The following is a 16,295-nucleotide window of genomic DNA, read 5'->3' on the forward strand; positions in this document are numbered from 1 at the left end:
TGACATAAATTACTAATTACGTTTGTGAGCAAACAAGTTTCTTCTATCACTAGAGTTATCTTCCTATGAAATATAATCCCTGTGAATAGATTTTTTTAGTCTTATTTTTGATATACCTGCAGTTCGATATATAATGCAGTTCAAAAGAAATCTCAGTAAATAGTTTGCCATGTGAAAGTAATATGACTACTATCTGATTGTTGTGAAACCCGTCGAGTTTACCTACGTACGTCTGCAGTTTCGGCGACTTCTTTGGGCCGAAAAATAACACTTAAGCCTCGCTGGGAAGGCTTCAGCTGTGGCACATTTATGCAGATTTTGTTCGGTTTAGAGGCATATGCACATATCTTATCTGGCTGCACCACCCACCCACATGGCGCACCGCGCACCGCTCGCATAAGTTGTGTTTCTTTATGGCCAGACTTGTGTCAATATAGTTATGAGCAGGTACACAGGGAGAAATATTGTAGAGTACAGTATAGAAAATATAGGTAAAAACAAAGTTAAAATTTTTAAAAATACCAGGAAATTATTTAATTTAAAACAAATAAAATTATCATAGTTTAATTGTGAATTTTCTCTGTACAAATGCAACTCCCGGGTGATTTGAAACCGATTCGGAGAGGGAAAATGCAATAGTATAATACAATGCAGCAAATTGATCTGGAAACCAGTTGGGGAAGCACTCGTAAGAACCGACCGACATCGACCCACGTCAAAAAAGGGACATGGCCAACAGAAATGCAATTGGAGAGACACGCCGCTCGCTGGGGATCCTACATATAGGATGTGGGGATCCGTGGAGCTGTGCCGTCTGTCAGTCCTGACTGAATGGATGCGCGTCGAGTGCGCCGAGCCCATGACAACCTGCAATCAAGCGCCAGCAGGCACAGCCAACGGATTGGGCCATATCATCAATACACCAAAAGAAACATAGCCAAGTCTGTAATTCAAAAATATAAAGAATTGTGAGCAAAGTATTACTGTAAGGAAAAATAAGATAGATCTACATCAATTAAAATATATTTATTCATTTGTAAAACAAGCTGATTTGTTAAACATGTTTATTTAAATATTTTAGCATACCTCGGCATTGCACATAAACATAAGGAGGATATTCCCTTTCCTTACAGGATCCCATGAATCCTCATTTAATTTAATTGTCTCTTTCTGGGCCATGCAACAAAACGCGTAGGCCAGCCGGCAACTGGCAACTGGCAACATGCAACATGCAACGGCCAACGGGCAACGGACAACATTCAACAATGCGACATTTGCACGGGCTTTAACTTAAATTATGCGCCAAACAAATAAGGTCTCGCCCAGTCTCAACTTCGGAGCCCGACTCATAATGATGCCAAGGGGCCATCGGCAAGTGGTTAATGTTTCTGCACTTGAAGAAAAGGAGATTCAAGATAAAAGCGTCTAACAACTTCTTTTTTAAAACCACCCAAAAATGTGCAATTCACAAATATTTTACTTGAAGAGATGGAAATAATACTTTAGGATTTTTAAATATTTGCCGTAATTATGATAGTTTTTTGCATTTTTTCCAAGTGCTTTACAGGGGCTCCGATGTCGCCAGTTGCACAAAGTCATGGCCACAGTTGTCGGGGCTCCCAAGCGGATGGCAAAAAAGAAACAATGTCAGCAACCGCAAGAAACAATTAAGTTGGCTCGACACAATGAGGAAAGCTACGATCAACAAGACAGTTGGATCAGCGTGCTCATGTGCTGCTGCCCGAATGGGTTTGGGTTGGGATTGGGTTGGAGGGGGAACCAGGGTCCAGGGCATCACAATGGCAGTTTCAGTTTTAGAACAGTTCCATGCATATATAAAATAATTCCATTATGTAAGAAGAGGTAATCTTTATAGGTTTTTGTCCTTAGATTTGATGTTTATTCTATTTTTGCCAGAAAGGTCAATAGTTGAAATCTTACATAGGAATATATGTTTATATAATTTTTTAAATTAAATTGTCAAAGCATTTACATTTTTTAATGCCTTTTCTATTATTTGTATCTGCCTTTGGCTAGCATAATATTTTAATAGATTCCCATCACACCGGAATATTCTTGCAGAATGATGAAACCAAAAATGGTTTAAAAACATTCTGAAGTGTGTTTTAAAGAACGTTTAATGCTTTCCAAATTGCCCTCGTAATATTTGGTATCTGGGACATCTAACAGTGGGGAACCAGTGGCAGCCTGGCTCCAGCAGCTGCTGCGGCACGAGCCAAGAGTCATTAAAACACTTCTGGATGGCAGAGGGCAGCTCTTTCGATTAAGTGACAGGTTAAATGCTAAACCATAAGTTTTGGCCACAAGCAGCTGGCAATCACCGGGCACGAGCCAGAGCATTTTGCAGCCGGCCCAGAGCAGGAGCCAGGAGTCTCCACAGAGAACAATAAGTCCAGTAACAAAAAATAAATAAATATAAAATAATGCTTGACTTTAAGAGAACCCGTAAAGTATTTCCTTTTATCAAAGTCAATCCTAGCGCCACATTTTTATGGATTTTTTGCATAAACAATGTGTGTTGTCTTCCTGAGCTGATATTTTTCGCGGTGTGATAACTGGAAGAGTCGGAAGACAGGAGAATCATCGAAAACCGGTCGAAAATCTCCCACAGGCACCTTCTGTCTGATGCGACGACGTGCGTCGGCCAACCATTAGTCGCAATCTTTGGGCAATTGTCGCTGATTGTTGTCGTCCGCTCTGCCTTGGGCTCGTTCCCAGATGCAGATGCTGTTTCCAGTTGCAGATGCAGATAGAAATGCCGGCTGACCCAGCTTGATTAGCTAAAAGTGCGTGCGAAAACATCTGGGGCAATTGTAAGCCCAACAATTGATTCAAATTAACTAGCCTGTAATGCATTTAAGGGTGGCATCTCCCAAGGAAAACTTGAAAATTCTCGAGTTTGTAACAAAGCTAAGCAAATGTTTAAACACAAACTGCCATCTCATGGAGAAAAAAGGGAAAACAAAAAGAACTACAAGACACCTTACTTTTCGTTGTTCCCACTTAGGATATTTAAATTTTCCCGCCAAGCCCAACCAGGGCTGTCACCTATCGGTGGTCTATCGCTAATTGCCAGTGTTGCAAAACACATTTTCCGTTAGCATCGATAGTATGGCTTGGTTATCGTATTTTGTTCCGCCCCTAGTGACGAAAACAAACGCGAGGATAATATAAAATAATTAAAAGCAATTTTGCCAATAAAATAAGAACAATTGAGATCACCGAGTGGAGGACATCGAGGAGCACATCGCCATGCCGTCGAGAACGAGTGGAGCCAGCGCCGCTGGCAAGGAGCTGGCGCAAGAGGCCCGGCAAACGATCAGCGGCCCGAGGAGCAAGCGCATTGCCCTGAACAATCGGCTCAGGAGCCTCGGCGGAGAGAAGCGCCCTGCAGACGCCCAGGCGGGGCGAACGTTCCCGCCAAAATCCGAGTACGAGAAGTTCTACGAAACCGTGTTCCTGGCCGAGGACGCCCCGGCGGATGAAGTGAGTCTCGGTTGCGCCAGGGGCACACGCCCCTTTTGTATCTTCTGGGCAGTAGTCTGTGTTCCCCCAGCAAAGCCATGTGTTCGAGAACACCATTGCCTCCCTGCTGGGTATCCAAATTTGGGTACTTTGATGTATCTTAAACACTCTGTCAGGCCTAGAGCCCATATTAAATGAACTTCTACTCGCGATAAGCGGAGAACACACTTGCACTGCAATTACGAATGTTTTATAGGAAATTCTTTAACGATTGTAGTGTTCCCTGCTCTTAAATCATCTTATTTATTGGTTTCTTTTGTACTGGCTTTACACGTTTTTTTTTAAAGAGAAAATATTGAAATAGAACTACATTTTAAGCTTAGTATCCGTAGTTGTAGATGCCATTGTTAGATTTAGCCAGTTTATACATAAACTCGATTTTAGCCGACTCTGACAGCAGATTTGACTTAGCAGGGCCTTTGTAAAAATCATCCAAAGACATTCTCATAAAGTCAATGCTAGCCAGAAGAGCAGTGATCTTATCAAGTTCCGTTGCGGCTGCTTTCGGGTTAGGCTTCTGCACGACATTCCGATTGAGCGTGACTACAAGCCTACGTTCTTGTGGATTAGGCGCTTGTAAACACTTATCTATCATATTACAGCGCTTCCATTGGTCCCTCCGCTCCTGGGGAATATGTTTTTCTAACCACTTATCTAACATATTAAAGCGCTTCCATTGCTCCAACCCGTTCGTGCCGAAAAAATACTCCACAAAGCAGTCTATTTCCAATTCCACAACTTCCGGACAATCCATGTTGTTGCCGCTTCTTAATAGCTGTGAGGAATTATAGATTGATAAGTAGCAACAGCACAAAATCATTGATTAGATTGCTAAACACACTTACCTTTAGGGCGTGCGCCTTTAACGATTTGTTGTCCAGAAGAAATGATAGGGCATACAGTTGTATCAGTTCCTTGGGTTCCATGCTTCTTCCTGCTAGAATTGATTCGCACACTTGCTGAACCTCGCGCGCCAGCCACATATTTGCGCACTTGAAAAGGGACAGCAATGAGGCCGCGTTGATTTGCAGCAATGGGCCTTTATCTTTTGTGTATATGAAATCAAGAAATATTTCAAAAACTTTTGGATGTATTTCCTGCAGTTTCACTTCGCCCGTATCTAAACCGTCTTTCTGTAATAATATTTCAAAATACTCGGATGCCGTCGCCAAAACTATCTTGTGGCATTGGAATGCGGAATCTCCGATTCGGACAGTAATGTCCGTGAAAAGTCCTCTCTTACGCAGTGCAGATCCTCTGTTCGACCTGAAAATGGGATGGGACTAATTTCTAGGTCTTACTAAAACTACATCGTAAGCTTATATTTACCACATCCTTAAAGATATCCCGAAGTATACTTATAAAATATTTATATATAGTTAGTTGTTTTTATTGCAAGCTATAGCGCGAATGATTAGACTTGTCAGCGATGACCAGATACTGTTGCTTTGGGCGTATATGTCCACATAAATATAGTTTCAAGAAGTGTGACCGACTTTCGGCTGGCAGAAAATACGACTACTCTCCTTTAAAATGGATCTGAGCAACGCACTGAAATAAAAAACTTTCGAGTTTCAGGAGGTGACAACGGAACGTCGAAAGGCAGAGCCACGTTTGAAGAGACCGCTGCACAACCTGCTTGGTAACGAAGAATCGCCGCCGGCAGCTCCGCGAGTGGCAAAGGCTGCCGAAACCTCTGAGCCAGTTGTTAGAACCCATATTACCAAAAACTATAAAAAAGAGAAATTTAATGACGTTTACACCAAAACGGATCGGCACGTGTGGAAAAAGGATGCCGAAAGAATGTTATTGCAAGTTTGGGCGCAGCATATCAAGGAGTTCCGCGGCGAGGCCAAGAACATCCTTATCTACCGACAGATGGCCAAGGAGATGAGCCAGTTCGGGCCGAGTCACACGGAGGTCAAAACCAAGATGGACAACATGTCGCGCAAGTATCGGTTAGTTAACAGATTTGAAGCTTTCCATTGACTACGTTGTTTAATTTTACACATTTTACCTACAGTATAGAAGCTGAGAGAGTCCGTGAGTCTGGCGTTCCGTCCAAGTGGGAGTACTTTCACAGGCTTCAGGCACTCCTAATTGGCACTAAAGCCGTGAATGTCTTTGACGACATAGTGCCGGATGATCCAGGTAGGCCCATATAGTAAATAAACCAGCAACGCTTAGAAATACTTTGCTTACAGAACAAGCGCTGTTCAGCCATGGCGAATCTGAAAACGATGAAATGGCTTCGATGAATAATGAATCCATGGCAGGAGATGATCCGGTTGAAACTGAAATTGAAACGAGGAAGCGAACGCGTTCTCCGTCGCCAATTGTCCCAGACATGCCGGACGAGGAGGAGGACGAGCCGATGGAAGACAGTTCCCCGTCACCCATCTCAAAATACCGCAGCAAAACGAATATATCATTTAGCCATTCAGAGAGAATCCTTCAAATAGAAGAGGAGAAACTTCTTATCGAGCGAGAAAAGCTGCAGGTGATGAAAGAAGCTTTGCTAGAGCTAAACTCATTCCACAAAGATATAGTTCATTTTCTAAGCCTTAAAAATCCGTCAGATTAAGTGTTACAAATAGAGGACGGTTTGCTCTATCTCAGAAGAAGATACAGAAGAAAGATGTTATGGAATGTTCTATGTACTGCAGCTCTAAGTTTATCCAAATAAACATTCATTTAAGTTACAATTAACTTCCAGGCATTTTTTAACCGGAAAATCAAATATAACCTGATGCATATTTTACATTCTATATTGTTGTTGTTTATTTAAATACATTTCTTACATACCAAAAATGGTCGAAGGAAGAAGTGGAAAGAAAAATCTGTTGATATCGTCACATATTTTGTTGTCCCCTAAATAGCAACCAAACTAAAGTAATAAAGAATAAAAACCTAAGCTAATTGAATTTTTAACATTTGTGTGGTTGCTGTCCCGGAAATTTTCTTATCGTTATCGTTATTGATATCGGCCCATCGATGTTTCTCCAGCCCTGGTCGAGCTGCATTTTGTTTATTAAATTTAAGCATTGGACGACGCGAAATGATTGAGGCGCGCACGCTGCACGACGAGTCGAAGTTCCAGGAGTCCGGCCGGGAGATCTCGATAAAGGTGCTCCGCGGCGAGTACCGCCTGCTGCGGCGGAAGCATGGCAGCACCGTGTGGCAGGTCTACCGGGAGGTAGTCCGCTCCGACGGAGCCATCATCAATGGGTTCTACTTCTGCACAGGCTGCAAGCGCGTCATGCGATCCTTCAACACGTCGAACTTGCGCACCCACAAGTGCCACGTGGAGTACCTGCGGAGGCAGGAGCCCAACGCCGGGACGTTCACGGACGCGGAGCCCTCCGGTCAAGAGGTATGTCAAGCGCCACTTCCCTGACAACCACTCCAATTGACATGCTCGCTTTCAGGATGCTGATCTTCCTCCGGAGAACCGCTTTGCCTGGAACAATTTCAAGCCATCGGAGTGGTCCTACCACGCAACTGAGATGCTCCTTCAGCTCTGGGCAGCCAACTGCGTCGATCTGCGGGACTCCCGTCGTCGCGTCAAGGTTATCTGGAAAATGACCGGCGAAATGAAGTCCCTTCACTTCACTTTCACGGAAATTAAGAACAAAATTGATGATATGTCCCAACGCTATAGGTAAAACATAAAGTCACAGCCAATAAATAAAATCAAATATCCATTTCCTTGTTAGACGAGAAGCCCACCAGGAGAAAACAACCGGACAGCCATCGCAGTGGGAGTACTACGAGACCCTAAACTTGATATTCAATGCCGAAAAGAACCTAGTGGAGGACAAGCCTAGAAAGTCGGATAACTCTGGCCATGGATCCACCAACGTAGGCGAAAATAGTTCGTTTTCCAGTCAAAATGATGAATCTTTAAAGGATAAACATTATTTCAAGGCGCTAAAGTCGGGGCCAATTAAAAAGGATAACTTTGATCTGGGCGAGGACCAAGATGACTCCCAGGACGACGTGGATGAACTTCGCATTCTGAAGGACAACATTATCAGGGAAATAGAAGAATCCTCGACTGTACACTCGCAGGAGAACTATGAGGACGAGCTGGATCAACAAAACTCTACGATCGAAGAAATAAAGAGAACCAAACGCAAGAGGGCCGCCAGAATGATGGAAATAGAGGAGGAAAAACTGGTCATAGAGCGTAAAAAATGTAAACTGATGAAGTTCTTTGTGCGTGAGATGTCGTCGTTCCATAAGGACTTCATGGATCTTCTTAGTAGTCCTAGGGAAGCCTCATAAATACTTTCCTGAAACCCTAGTGAGCCGCCACACAATACAATTTTTGATACGTTTAAATATAATATACTTCCTCATACCTCATTTCTTACTTGCAAACCGATTTCTCGAAACAAATTAACTTTAACTTGTCCGAAAAAGAAGTAAGGAAAACCACACTCCAAAGTAATCAATCGGCATTCAAAACGGCATGGCTAAAATATTGTGTAATGTGGCAGTGGCTCAATTTCATAATTTAAGATAATGTCAACATGCAAATAAATACCTAAGATAATAAATTGAAATTTTTTCTTCGGTTAGAATGCGGTAAAGCGCTATTTCTGGCGGACACTAAAAGTTCAAAGCCAATTAATTTGGTTGAAAAAAGTCTAATAATTTTCAACTTTAACAAATTAAAGTATTTATTTCAGTGTTTGTAACATTTCGAATGGTTCGAAAATCCGCTACGAGGATGTTATCGACGGGTGGCGAGGTATAGACCGCTACTATCGCACTATGTTAATCGAACATTGTCCAGGCTCTCGAATTTAAAAAAAAAACTTATCGAATATGTTTCTTTTTAAAACATAAAATAATGATATTTGAAAATATAAATTTAAGTATTTTAAAACTAATAGTGAATAGAAACGCAAGTAAAATTATTTGCAAATAATATCGATATTCGGTATTTTGGCCCAAAAAAATATCGCATTGGTAATGTTGTCATCGGCTTATCGAATATATTGATATATTTTCGACTTCAGCGGATTGCAAGAAGAAATACGAAATATGTTTATAATCAACGCCCCCGAGGAGGAGGAGAAGTGCACCGAGGCGCAGCTGGACATCCTGCTCAAGATCAACACCGGCGAGTACCGGCTGGTGAAGAAGAACAAGCGCAGCTCCGTGTGGAACGTCTACCGGGAGATAGCCCGTCCCGATGGGTCCAAGCTGAAATGGCGCTACTTCTGCATCGGCTGCAAGCGTGTGATGCAGTCCACGGGCGGCACCACCTCCAACCTGCGCATCCACAAGTGCCATGTGCGCTACCTCAAGCAGAACGCCCATCTGACCGACGGGAGTCTCTCCCACAACCATGCCCCCGCGTCCGCCGCCGTTTACCAGGCGCCGCGCAGCCAAAAGACGACCACCAAGCGAGCTCCAACCTATGTCACCCAGTGCGAGAGACTGTACGAGGTCACCATGGATCCGCTCAACCAGTACAGCGATGTGGAGGATGAAATGGAGGTGCATTTGGAGGAGGACGGTGCCGCGGAGCAGACTGTAAGTGGGTGGCTGGTTACTAAAACAAACTTTATTTTTAAACCAATATAACTTTCAGCCGGAATCGGAGCGTGATCTGGAATCCGCCAAAGCGCGGCCCCTGCTGAAGCTATTTTCCGAGGAGAACTTGTCCGTTGAGCCCGAGCCCGAGCCCGAGCCGGAGGAAGAAGGCGAGGTGGCGGAGGCAGAGGAGCATACCATGCTGCCCATTGAGCTGGACCCATCGGAGATTCAGCACACTTCGTCCGGCTCCAGGCATGTGGCAAACGAGCCCAAGGCCGCGGGGAGCAGCTTTCTGTTCGACGCCAGCGCCCTGTCCGAAGCGGAGTCCTACGCCAAGGCCTGGGCCCACGCTTTCCTGCGCTTGAGCGAGGACCAAAAGTTCTACGCCAAGCGCTCCATTGATGAGCTACTTGTCCTGGGCCGGCTGGAGCGATTGAACATTTCGACCGTCACATCCCTGACCACCAACCTGTAGCACCTAACCGCGCCAATACCATCTAAATTAGCCTAAGAGATAGCCTAAAATGCAGATTAAAAAATGTGCTTGTATTTATGTCCATTGAGTTTTTAAGCTATGGATAAATTGGTTTGCCCTCAATTGATTTTAATATATTTTCTACCCGAAAAAGGCAATATAAATTGTAGATTTGAAGCTTAAGATGTGTTTCAAATTCATTAGAATTTATGATAATCTAATTACTTATATATTGTCGAAACATACAGAAGTGTTTTCAAATCAAGTATTGCTTTTCCCACAAAAATTAAGAAAACTAAACCAGTGTTTTTCAATTTTTTTATTTTTTCCAATACGTTTTTAAAGTTTTTTTTTACTTTTCTTTTGTTGCCATCTTGCATTTGTTGTATATTTTTGCTTTGCTTCTTTTACATTTTTTTTGTTTGTTTGCTGTGAATTACATATTTCTTTCTCACTTAAGTTTGTTTGCTCTGCTTTGCTCTTTTATTTCTGATACATTGAGTGGGGCCTTGTTTCCGCCTGATTCTTGAATTTCTCGATTTAGGATGATGTATAAATGGGACAAGATTGTGTGTGTTTGTTTGGTTTAAGTGTTTTGTGTTTAATGTTGATCTTTAATACGAGAAACTTAGAGTTATGGGTTCGCTTAACGCACAACGTAACAACGTTCGAGAAGGGTTTCAAGAATAAATAAAATTTTGTTAATAAACATTAGGGTAAATGGTAAATGTACCGGCGCGGTCTAAATTGCTGGGCGTATTTGAATTTATTTTTGTTTTTTCGCTGTAGTTCAATCAATACAATTCGACATCTTTGCAATTTTCGACGGCCAGGCATGGATAGAAATTGGTTTTTGAATTTGATATACATTTTCATGTTGCTGTTGCTGGATGTTAGGTGTTGTATTGGTTTTACAATTCGTTCTGCTGCCCTCCGAAACAAAACAAAAAGCAAACAAACCGAAAAAACGCGGCGGCTCATTTGGCAAAGTGCTGCAATGTTCGCTGATGTTGTTGCTCCATGTTGCAGGGACTGCTGCTGGATGTTGATGTGCTGCTGCTGCTTCTACTGCTACTGCTGATGTTGTACGACGGTTCGACGGTCCCCTCTATGCAGTGCTCTCTGTGGTTGTGTTCTGCAGCTCTTGAGCGCCGGTCTGGGGTTTTTGTGTGGAGGGATGGCGAGGGGTAGAAATCATAATGATAAGTCAACTTAGGGTTTTCAAACGATAAAAGTAAAATACAGTTTTCTGTTTTACATTAAATGTGTGTCTGTGTGTTAGCCAATTAGTTACAGGTGACCAAAATAAAAGAATGTTAGACCCCAAAAGCCTCTAGGTTAGTTATGTGTTAAGGTTTCTCCGCTCTTTCGCTGTTCTCTCTGCTCTTCGTGTGGGTGCGAGTGGCTCTGTGGCTGTTGTTAGTGGTTAATTATGAACGCATCTGTAATGCATTTAGTTCGTTTCTAAGACCGCCACCGTGTTATTATCGTAGACCTTGTTGCTATGGCTGCCGATGGTTGTTGCTGATGTTTACTAGTTAGATGTTGTGGTGTTATCGTAGTTTTGCTTTGGCGAAGATGTTTCGGTTGTTTCTGTTGTGGTGATTAGTTCATTACCTGCTGTGGCTGCTGCTCCAAACCACCGCCAGGGCCATTTGGTTTCCGATTCTGGCGACGTGGGCGTGGCTGTTGAGGGCGTGGCGGTCCCTGGCCTTGAACTGCAGGGGAAAACATAGGTTTCAAATAAGAATAAGAATATGGAATAGTGGGACAGATTCAACTCACTGTATTCCCCGCCATCGCGGCGTGGTGGCGGTGGTCCGTTGTTGTAGTTGCGTCGGAAGAAGCGCCTCTGGGGTCCACCTGGTGGGCCACCACCGCGACGCGGTCCCTGACCCTCGCCCCGCTGCAGTCCCTCGGGATTCTGGTCGTGAACGCCGGGCTCGGCGCTGCTGCCATCACCGCCGCCCAGACCGCGTCGCGGCTGGCGCGGATAGTAGTTGTTGTAACGCCGGGGGCCACCGGGAGCTCCGCCGGGCGGTCCTCGGGGGCCACCACGAGGTCCTCCGGGCGGTCCACCGGGTGGGCCTCGGCGGAAGTTCTGACGGGGCTGACGCGGGCCGGACTGCAGCTGCTGCTGCTGCTGACCGTCAACGGACGGCGGTGCCTGCTGCTGCTGCTGCTGTTGGGCCGGCGACTCCAGCTCCTCGCCTTCTTCGCCATCCTTGCGACGGTTCTTCTTCATCCAGGGACGGAAGTTGCGGCGCTTGTCTGCCGCAAACTGACTGCCCCGCACAGGCTCGCCGGACGGACCGGTCACGTTGGCCGCCTCATTGCCCTTCTCGCCAATGACCACGTCGAACTCAACGACCTCACCGTCGCCCACCGAGCGGACCGCCTTCTTGGGGTTGTTGCGGGCAATGGCGCTCTGGTGCACGAAGACGTCCTCTTTGGTGTCGTTGCGGTTGATGAAGCCGTAGCCGCTCTTCACGTTGAACCACTTGACGGTGCCGGTGACTTTGGTGGCTGCAATTGAAAAAATGATTAGTCTATATTGGGGTTATAGCTTGGGCGAAATATATGTTTACACGGTTATTTAGAGCTTTGATGTATTGATTAACACTTCATAATGCGCAGTTTACATATTCTAAATATACAAACTTGGAATAAAAATGTGCCCTTTGATGGCCTTTAAAAGCTAAGATGGTCCCGGTTTTTAGGATAACCATACAATAATGGTTAGCAAAGGGATATAAATGTTATGATTTAGTTTTCTAGAAAAATAAAGCTTCGAAATTAAGGGTTAACTATGTTTAAATAGTTTTATATAACATTTTTAACAAATAAATGATTACAACTTTCGAATGCTTAGGGGTTTTAGTTTCTTTCATAAAACTTTGTATCAAAACTTTGATAGAGTGGAAGACGAACAACTAACGATTTAAAAGATGCGCAAAATGCCATACAATCGAGCTAACCTGTACATAGTTTCTAAACTCAATGAAGCGTGCAAAAATATGGTAATTTGGACCATAAAAGGGTTTTACGACCACCAATTTCGTGGTAAAACCACTGTAACTCGGGTTACCAAGGTCTGCATAATGCATCTAAGGAGGTGATAAGGCGGCATTATAACGGGAGCTATGCCAAGACGGATTGGCAGCATTGGTTGCACTATTCCAGTCTCGTGTTTTGGAATCGCCACCAAGCCAGGTGTGCGTGTGTATGTCTGTGCGTACGAGTAGATGTACCAAAACAATGGACACACACACTCGCGCCGGCTGTCCGCCATCTCGCTCGCACTCGCGATGCGCGCGCATTAACAAATTGGGTTGCCCTGGCTCTGACTATGTGTGTGCGTGTGTCTGAGGGGGGACTTTTGCTGAGGGGTAGGGGGCGCTCAGGGGGCGGTTGGGTGGGTGGTTGTACAGACAGACGACCGGCGAAAGGCAGATTTTCAATTTGGTTAGCCGGCGGCGCGAACACTCGTGCATATGTACATGCGTTGCCTGTGGCCGCACAAAATGGCCGACGCGCGTATATTTTAAGACCCAAACACACACGCACACATGCACACGCAGGCAGGGAGGCATGTTTCTCTTCTTTTTTCCTCTCCTTTTTCTCGAATGCTATTTTGGTAGCAGCCGCCATGTGTTTCTCGCATATGAATGAAATGGGCTGGGATTTGGGCAGTGCGTTCGCAGGGTGGCCCTCTGGCCGATCTTAGCCTTACCGATGACTTCCTTGGGCGGCGGGGCGGGCTTGCCCTGCGCCTGCTGCTCATCCTGCAGCTCCTGCTCGAGTTCCTGCTCCTGCAGGTTCTGCTGCTCCGGCTGCGGCTGCTGCTGCTGTTGCTGCTGCTGCTCGGGGACCAGTGGCTTACTCTCCGCATCGGCCATCGTTGTGGCGCAGTTGTTATGTGTGTGCTACGGGGTGTTGAATGGGGGAAAAGCGGGAAAAACGAGGAGGCTGCTGTTGTTGTGGTCGCGAGTGCCGCACACTGGTTATCCGTCTGCCCTGCTGTTCGTCGGGTTCTCTGGCACTCAACTCTCAGCTGCCACTAACCACTTTGGATGTTGTTTGTGAGTGTGATCTTAAAACACTCGCCACTCGCAGGGTTTTCTTTGCCTTAGCGATTCTATTTTGTTCGCAAGCTCCGGAAGTGAAACATGACAGCCGGAGGCAGGGTTGCTGGCGGCGGCTAATCGATAGCTGCTATCGATTGGGCTGTAAGCAGTGGTCGCTGGCGTGCTGTTAGGCGCAACGGAGCCGCTCTGTTAAAAAGCCGCTACATTTGAATTCAAATAAATGTTATATTCTGTTTATTTATTACTCTTTCATATTTGTTTTCTAATCAAAGTAATATATAATTTAAATATATTTTATTTTGCAGCAAGTTATAACCTCGGCTTTTTCAATAAATTATTAGTTTGTAGGTAAGTATATATGAATTTAGTAAATAACATGAGAAGTCTTCAAAATTCATAATAATTTGGTACCATTTCAACCATTTTTTTTTACAAGGTTTCTTGCTGCATCCTTAGTCTCATCCAAACCCAATGAGCCTGCTCCAGGGCGAATCCCAAGCAGCTGACCCCAATGCCCACTGACCACAGGTAGAAGGCGCCCTGCAGGATGTCCAGAGTGAGCACCACCCGCTTCTTGTGACGCACTGCCGCCTCGCCGGAGGCGGGATCCGTGTCCGTCTGGTCGCCAAGATCGTCGAAGAACTCTTCTGCATTCGGCGAGGTTCCGTCCCGGCTGATCAGATCCATTTGCCGCCAGTGCTCGAAGAAGCCGTGCTCGTGGAAGCCACTGAACAGGGACTCGAAGCGATGCAGGAAGGGAGATCCCCGGGGCAGGATGTAGGTGCATATCATGGAGCGCAGGTACTCCTTGACCATGTGGTAGGCGGGTCGCTCCGCCTGTGTGTTGTAGGTGAGGGCCAGGAAGTCCCGGGCATGGAAGTCCCGCATTATAAAGGCGCCTTTGCAATCCCTTCGGCTGACCACCAGTTGGTAATAGGACGTGGTCAGGGCCAGCGGCAACTGGTGGCTCCGGTTCTCCAGCAGACCATATTGGTGCGCCGACAAGGCTTGCCGTACTGCATCATACATGGTGGTCACCGCATACACGTGCACATCCAAGTGGGCCAGACCCTCAACCTGGTCCACCTGCTCCTCGTAGCTGGGTCGCACGAATCCGGACTCCAGCTTGGCAAAGTAGATGGTGGTCAGGACGTAGCTGAAGAGGATCCAGCCCATGAGGAAGGTGCGCATCGAGCTGAACGAGGAGAGCCTTCCTGCCGGCTCGCCCACATGGGTTTTGCCGAACATCTCGAGGATCTCGTACCAGGTGGCCTGGAACTGGGTTACTCCCCGGCGGGGAATCCCCTTCTGGAGACGCTGCATCACCCAGAAGACCAGCACCACCACCAAGAGGGTGAGCAGGAGCAGGTGCCACACGGATCGCCGGAAGACGCGCACGAAGATCAGGTACTCCGGCTGAACTCCGGAGGCGGGAACCACCAGGTAGAGTACTCGTCGGGTGTGGGGATACAGCACCTCCACCTCGGGCCAAATGCAGTCGAGCACGAAGCGGGAGTTGGGAGCAAAGTGGGTCTGGCCACCCACTATATCGCGAACCACTCCCGAGAAGTTTCCATCCGGCAGGCAGCGTCCATAGGATTCGTTATCAGCCGGCAGGACGTAGGTCACCGAGGCATTCAGCATCTCGGCGGCCACTCGGGCGGCCACTCCATCCACCGCCTTGTAGCCAGCAGTCTCGACGGGATGCATGGGCACCGCCACCAGGGGATCCGTGAACATGGAGAATCGCAGCGGGTAGCCCCTCAAGTTCTTCATTTTTAGGGGATAATATGAATCCTGTCTCTTTAGCTGGAACACCTGAAGACCACCCTCTGCAAAGGGATCAAAGTCGAAGATACCATTATCCTTGTGGGTTATGGCCAATCCGTAGAGCAGTTTCCTGGACCAGCTGCCTTGAAAAAGTCGCTGTAACTGATTACTCCCAGCCTCGGGCCAAATAAACAGGTACTTGTGCAGGTGCTTTCGTGGCTGGCGGGGATTCAACATCTCCAGGATGCGGCGGACCAGGGAATCCCCCTTTTCCCCCGCTGGAATGTGGAAGATGCTCAGGCTGTCCGTGTTTCGCAGTGGTTCCAACTCGTGGGCCTCAATGTTCCTGGTTATCATGGGCAATCTGCTGCCCACACAGCGATACAGCTCCAGGTCCAGAGGAGAGTGCTCCGGGTCAGAGGCCGAAGGACAGCTGGTACAGCGGTACAGATAGGTCACCTGGACACTCTGCTGCACGGCGATGCGACAGGCGATCCCGGCCAGGGACCAAAGCCCGGGCAGAAAAATCAGCAGCAGAAAAACCACCAAGGACTCCATGTTCCAGAAGGCAACTAACCAGGAGCGTTGCTTTTCGGTTGCTGTCACCTGTGGATGACTTTTCCCCAGGGGCGTCGTAATCCCCAATTAGGAGTGCTAGAAGCATTGCGTGAGGAGTTCGTTAGCATACTTTTCTTGGGGTGTGCTTATGGGGCATGTACTTATGGGAAATGGTTCTTGGTTCCAGAAAAACTGCATGGCTGTCATGGCCTTCAAGTTTATAATACTGGAAACTCAAACATCATTCCTTCCAGTCTTTGTGAAATACCACCTAGCAACTGATCACCTGAGCCGAGTTATGGGTTAAT

General features: G+C 46.2%; 6 protein-coding genes across 7 annotated transcripts; 3 read left to right on the plus strand and 3 right to left on the minus strand.

Annotated features, from left to right (window-relative positions):
* Window positions 1–3,145: 3,145 nt before the first annotated feature.
* Window positions 3,146–6,255, plus strand: LOC108035586 (uncharacterized). The gene is made up of 4 exons (XM_017111257.3): window positions 3,146–3,507; window positions 5,125–5,504; window positions 5,570–5,697; window positions 5,751–6,255. Exons 1-4 carry the CDS (start codon window positions 3,274–3,276, stop codon window positions 6,128–6,130), a joined length of 1,122 nt encoding a protein of 373 aa, XP_016966746.1. The 5' UTR covers window positions 3,146–3,273; the 3' UTR covers window positions 6,131–6,255.
* On the minus strand, window positions 3,758–5,041 carry LOC108035587 (kelch-like protein 21). The gene is made up of 3 exons (XM_017111258.3): window positions 4,876–5,041; window positions 4,392–4,812; window positions 3,758–4,321 (listed from the first exon to the last, which is right to left on the minus strand). The coding sequence occupies exons 1-3, from the start codon at window positions 4,878–4,880 to the stop codon at window positions 3,866–3,868; spliced, it is 882 nt and encodes a 293-aa protein (XP_016966747.1). The 5' UTR covers window positions 4,881–5,041; the 3' UTR covers window positions 3,758–3,865.
* A 293-nt stretch (window positions 6,256–6,548) lies between the features above and the next one.
* Window positions 6,549–8,108, plus strand: LOC108035688 (uncharacterized). Of its 2 annotated transcripts, XM_017111406.3 has the most exons (4): window positions 6,550–6,919; window positions 6,975–7,207; window positions 7,263–7,407; window positions 7,474–8,108. In XM_017111406.3, the coding sequence occupies exons 1-4, from the start codon at window positions 6,605–6,607 to the stop codon at window positions 7,831–7,833; spliced, it is 1,053 nt and encodes a 350-aa protein (XP_016966895.1). In that variant the 5' UTR covers window positions 6,550–6,604; the 3' UTR covers window positions 7,834–8,108. The 2 variants fall into 2 exon arrangements, with proteins under 2 accessions (XP_016966894.1, XP_016966895.1); XM_017111405.3 differs by having other exon boundaries at window positions 6,549–6,919; window positions 7,263–8,108.
* A 408-nt stretch (window positions 8,109–8,516) lies between these two features.
* Window positions 8,517–9,754, plus strand: LOC108035368 (uncharacterized). Its single transcript, XM_017110967.3, has 2 exons — window positions 8,517–9,093; window positions 9,152–9,754. Exons 1-2 carry the CDS (start codon window positions 8,599–8,601, stop codon window positions 9,569–9,571), a joined length of 915 nt encoding a protein of 304 aa, XP_016966456.1. The 5' UTR covers window positions 8,517–8,598; the 3' UTR covers window positions 9,572–9,754.
* A 121-nt stretch (window positions 9,755–9,875) lies between these two features.
* Window positions 9,876–13,760, minus strand: LOC108035367 (Y-box-binding protein 1). Its single transcript, XM_017110965.3, has 4 exons — window positions 13,305–13,760; window positions 11,357–12,097; window positions 11,189–11,289; window positions 9,876–10,727 (listed from the first exon to the last, which is right to left on the minus strand). The coding sequence occupies exons 1-4, from the start codon at window positions 13,468–13,470 to the stop codon at window positions 10,680–10,682; spliced, it is 1,056 nt and encodes a 351-aa protein (XP_016966454.1). The 5' UTR covers window positions 13,471–13,760; the 3' UTR covers window positions 9,876–10,679.
* Window positions 13,761–14,088: 328 nt separating this feature from the next.
* On the minus strand, window positions 14,089–15,987 carry LOC108034439 (uncharacterized). The gene has a single exon (XM_017109323.1). The coding sequence runs from the start codon at window positions 15,985–15,987 to the stop codon at window positions 14,089–14,091; it is 1,899 nt and encodes a 632-aa protein (XP_016964812.1).
* Window positions 15,988–16,295: the final 308 nt, after the last annotated feature.

The sequence above is a fragment of the Drosophila biarmipes genome, chromosome 3L (genome assembly GCF_025231255.1).
Source record: "Drosophila biarmipes strain raj3 chromosome 3L, RU_DBia_V1.1, whole genome shotgun sequence".
Taxonomy (NCBI): Eukaryota; Metazoa; Arthropoda; class Insecta; order Diptera; family Drosophilidae; genus Drosophila; species Drosophila biarmipes.

Excerpts from the sequence above, each read along its gene's own strand:
- LOC108035586 (XM_017111257.3), top strand. The coding sequence starts at position 3,274 with ATGCCGTCGAGAACGAGTGGAGCCAGCGCCGCTGGCAAGGAGCTGGCG. Across the intron at positions 5,505-5,569 it reads AACATGTCGCGCAAGTATCG|TATAGAAGCTGAGAGAGTCC; the intron begins GTTAGTTAACAG and ends TTTTACCTACAG. Across the intron at positions 5,698-5,750 it reads CATAGTGCCGGATGATCCAG|AACAAGCGCTGTTCAGCCAT; the intron begins GTAGGCCCATAT and ends CTTTGCTTACAG.
- LOC108035587 (XM_017111258.3), bottom strand. Across the intron at positions 4,322-4,391 it reads TAAAGGCGCACGCCCTAAAG|CTATTAAGAAGCGGCAACAA; the intron begins GTAAGTGTGTTT and ends AATTCCTCACAG.
- LOC108035688 (XM_017111405.3), top strand. The coding sequence starts at position 6,605 with ATGATTGAGGCGCGCACGCTGCACGACGAGTCGAAGTTCCAGGAGTCC. Across the intron at positions 6,920-6,974 it reads CGGAGCCCTCCGGTCAAGAG|GATGCTGATCTTCCTCCGGA; the intron begins GTATGTCAAGCG and ends GCTCGCTTTCAG. Across the intron at positions 7,208-7,262 it reads GATATGTCCCAACGCTATAG|ACGAGAAGCCCACCAGGAGA; the intron begins GTAAAACATAAA and ends TTTCCTTGTTAG.
- LOC108035368 (XM_017110967.3), top strand. The coding sequence starts at position 8,599 with ATGTTTATAATCAACGCCCCCGAGGAGGAGGAGAAGTGCACCGAGGCG. Across the intron at positions 9,094-9,151 it reads ACGGTGCCGCGGAGCAGACT|CCGGAATCGGAGCGTGATCT; the intron begins GTAAGTGGGTGG and ends TATAACTTTCAG.
- LOC108035367 (XM_017110965.3), bottom strand. The coding sequence starts at position 13,470 with ATGGCCGATGCGGAGAGTAAGCCACTGGTCCCCGAGCAGCAGCAGCAA. Across the intron at positions 11,290-11,356 it reads CCGCGATGGCGGGGAATACA|TTCAAGGCCAGGGACCGCCA; the intron begins GTGAGTTGAATC and ends TTTCCCCTGCAG. Across the intron at positions 10,728-11,188 it reads TGGAGCAGCAGCCACAGCAG|ACCGGCGCTCAAGAGCTGCA; the intron begins GTAATGAACTAA and ends CAAAAACCCCAG.
- LOC108034439 (XM_017109323.1), bottom strand. The coding sequence starts at position 15,987 with ATGGAGTCCTTGGTGGTTTTTCTGCTGCTGATTTTTCTGCCCGGGCTT.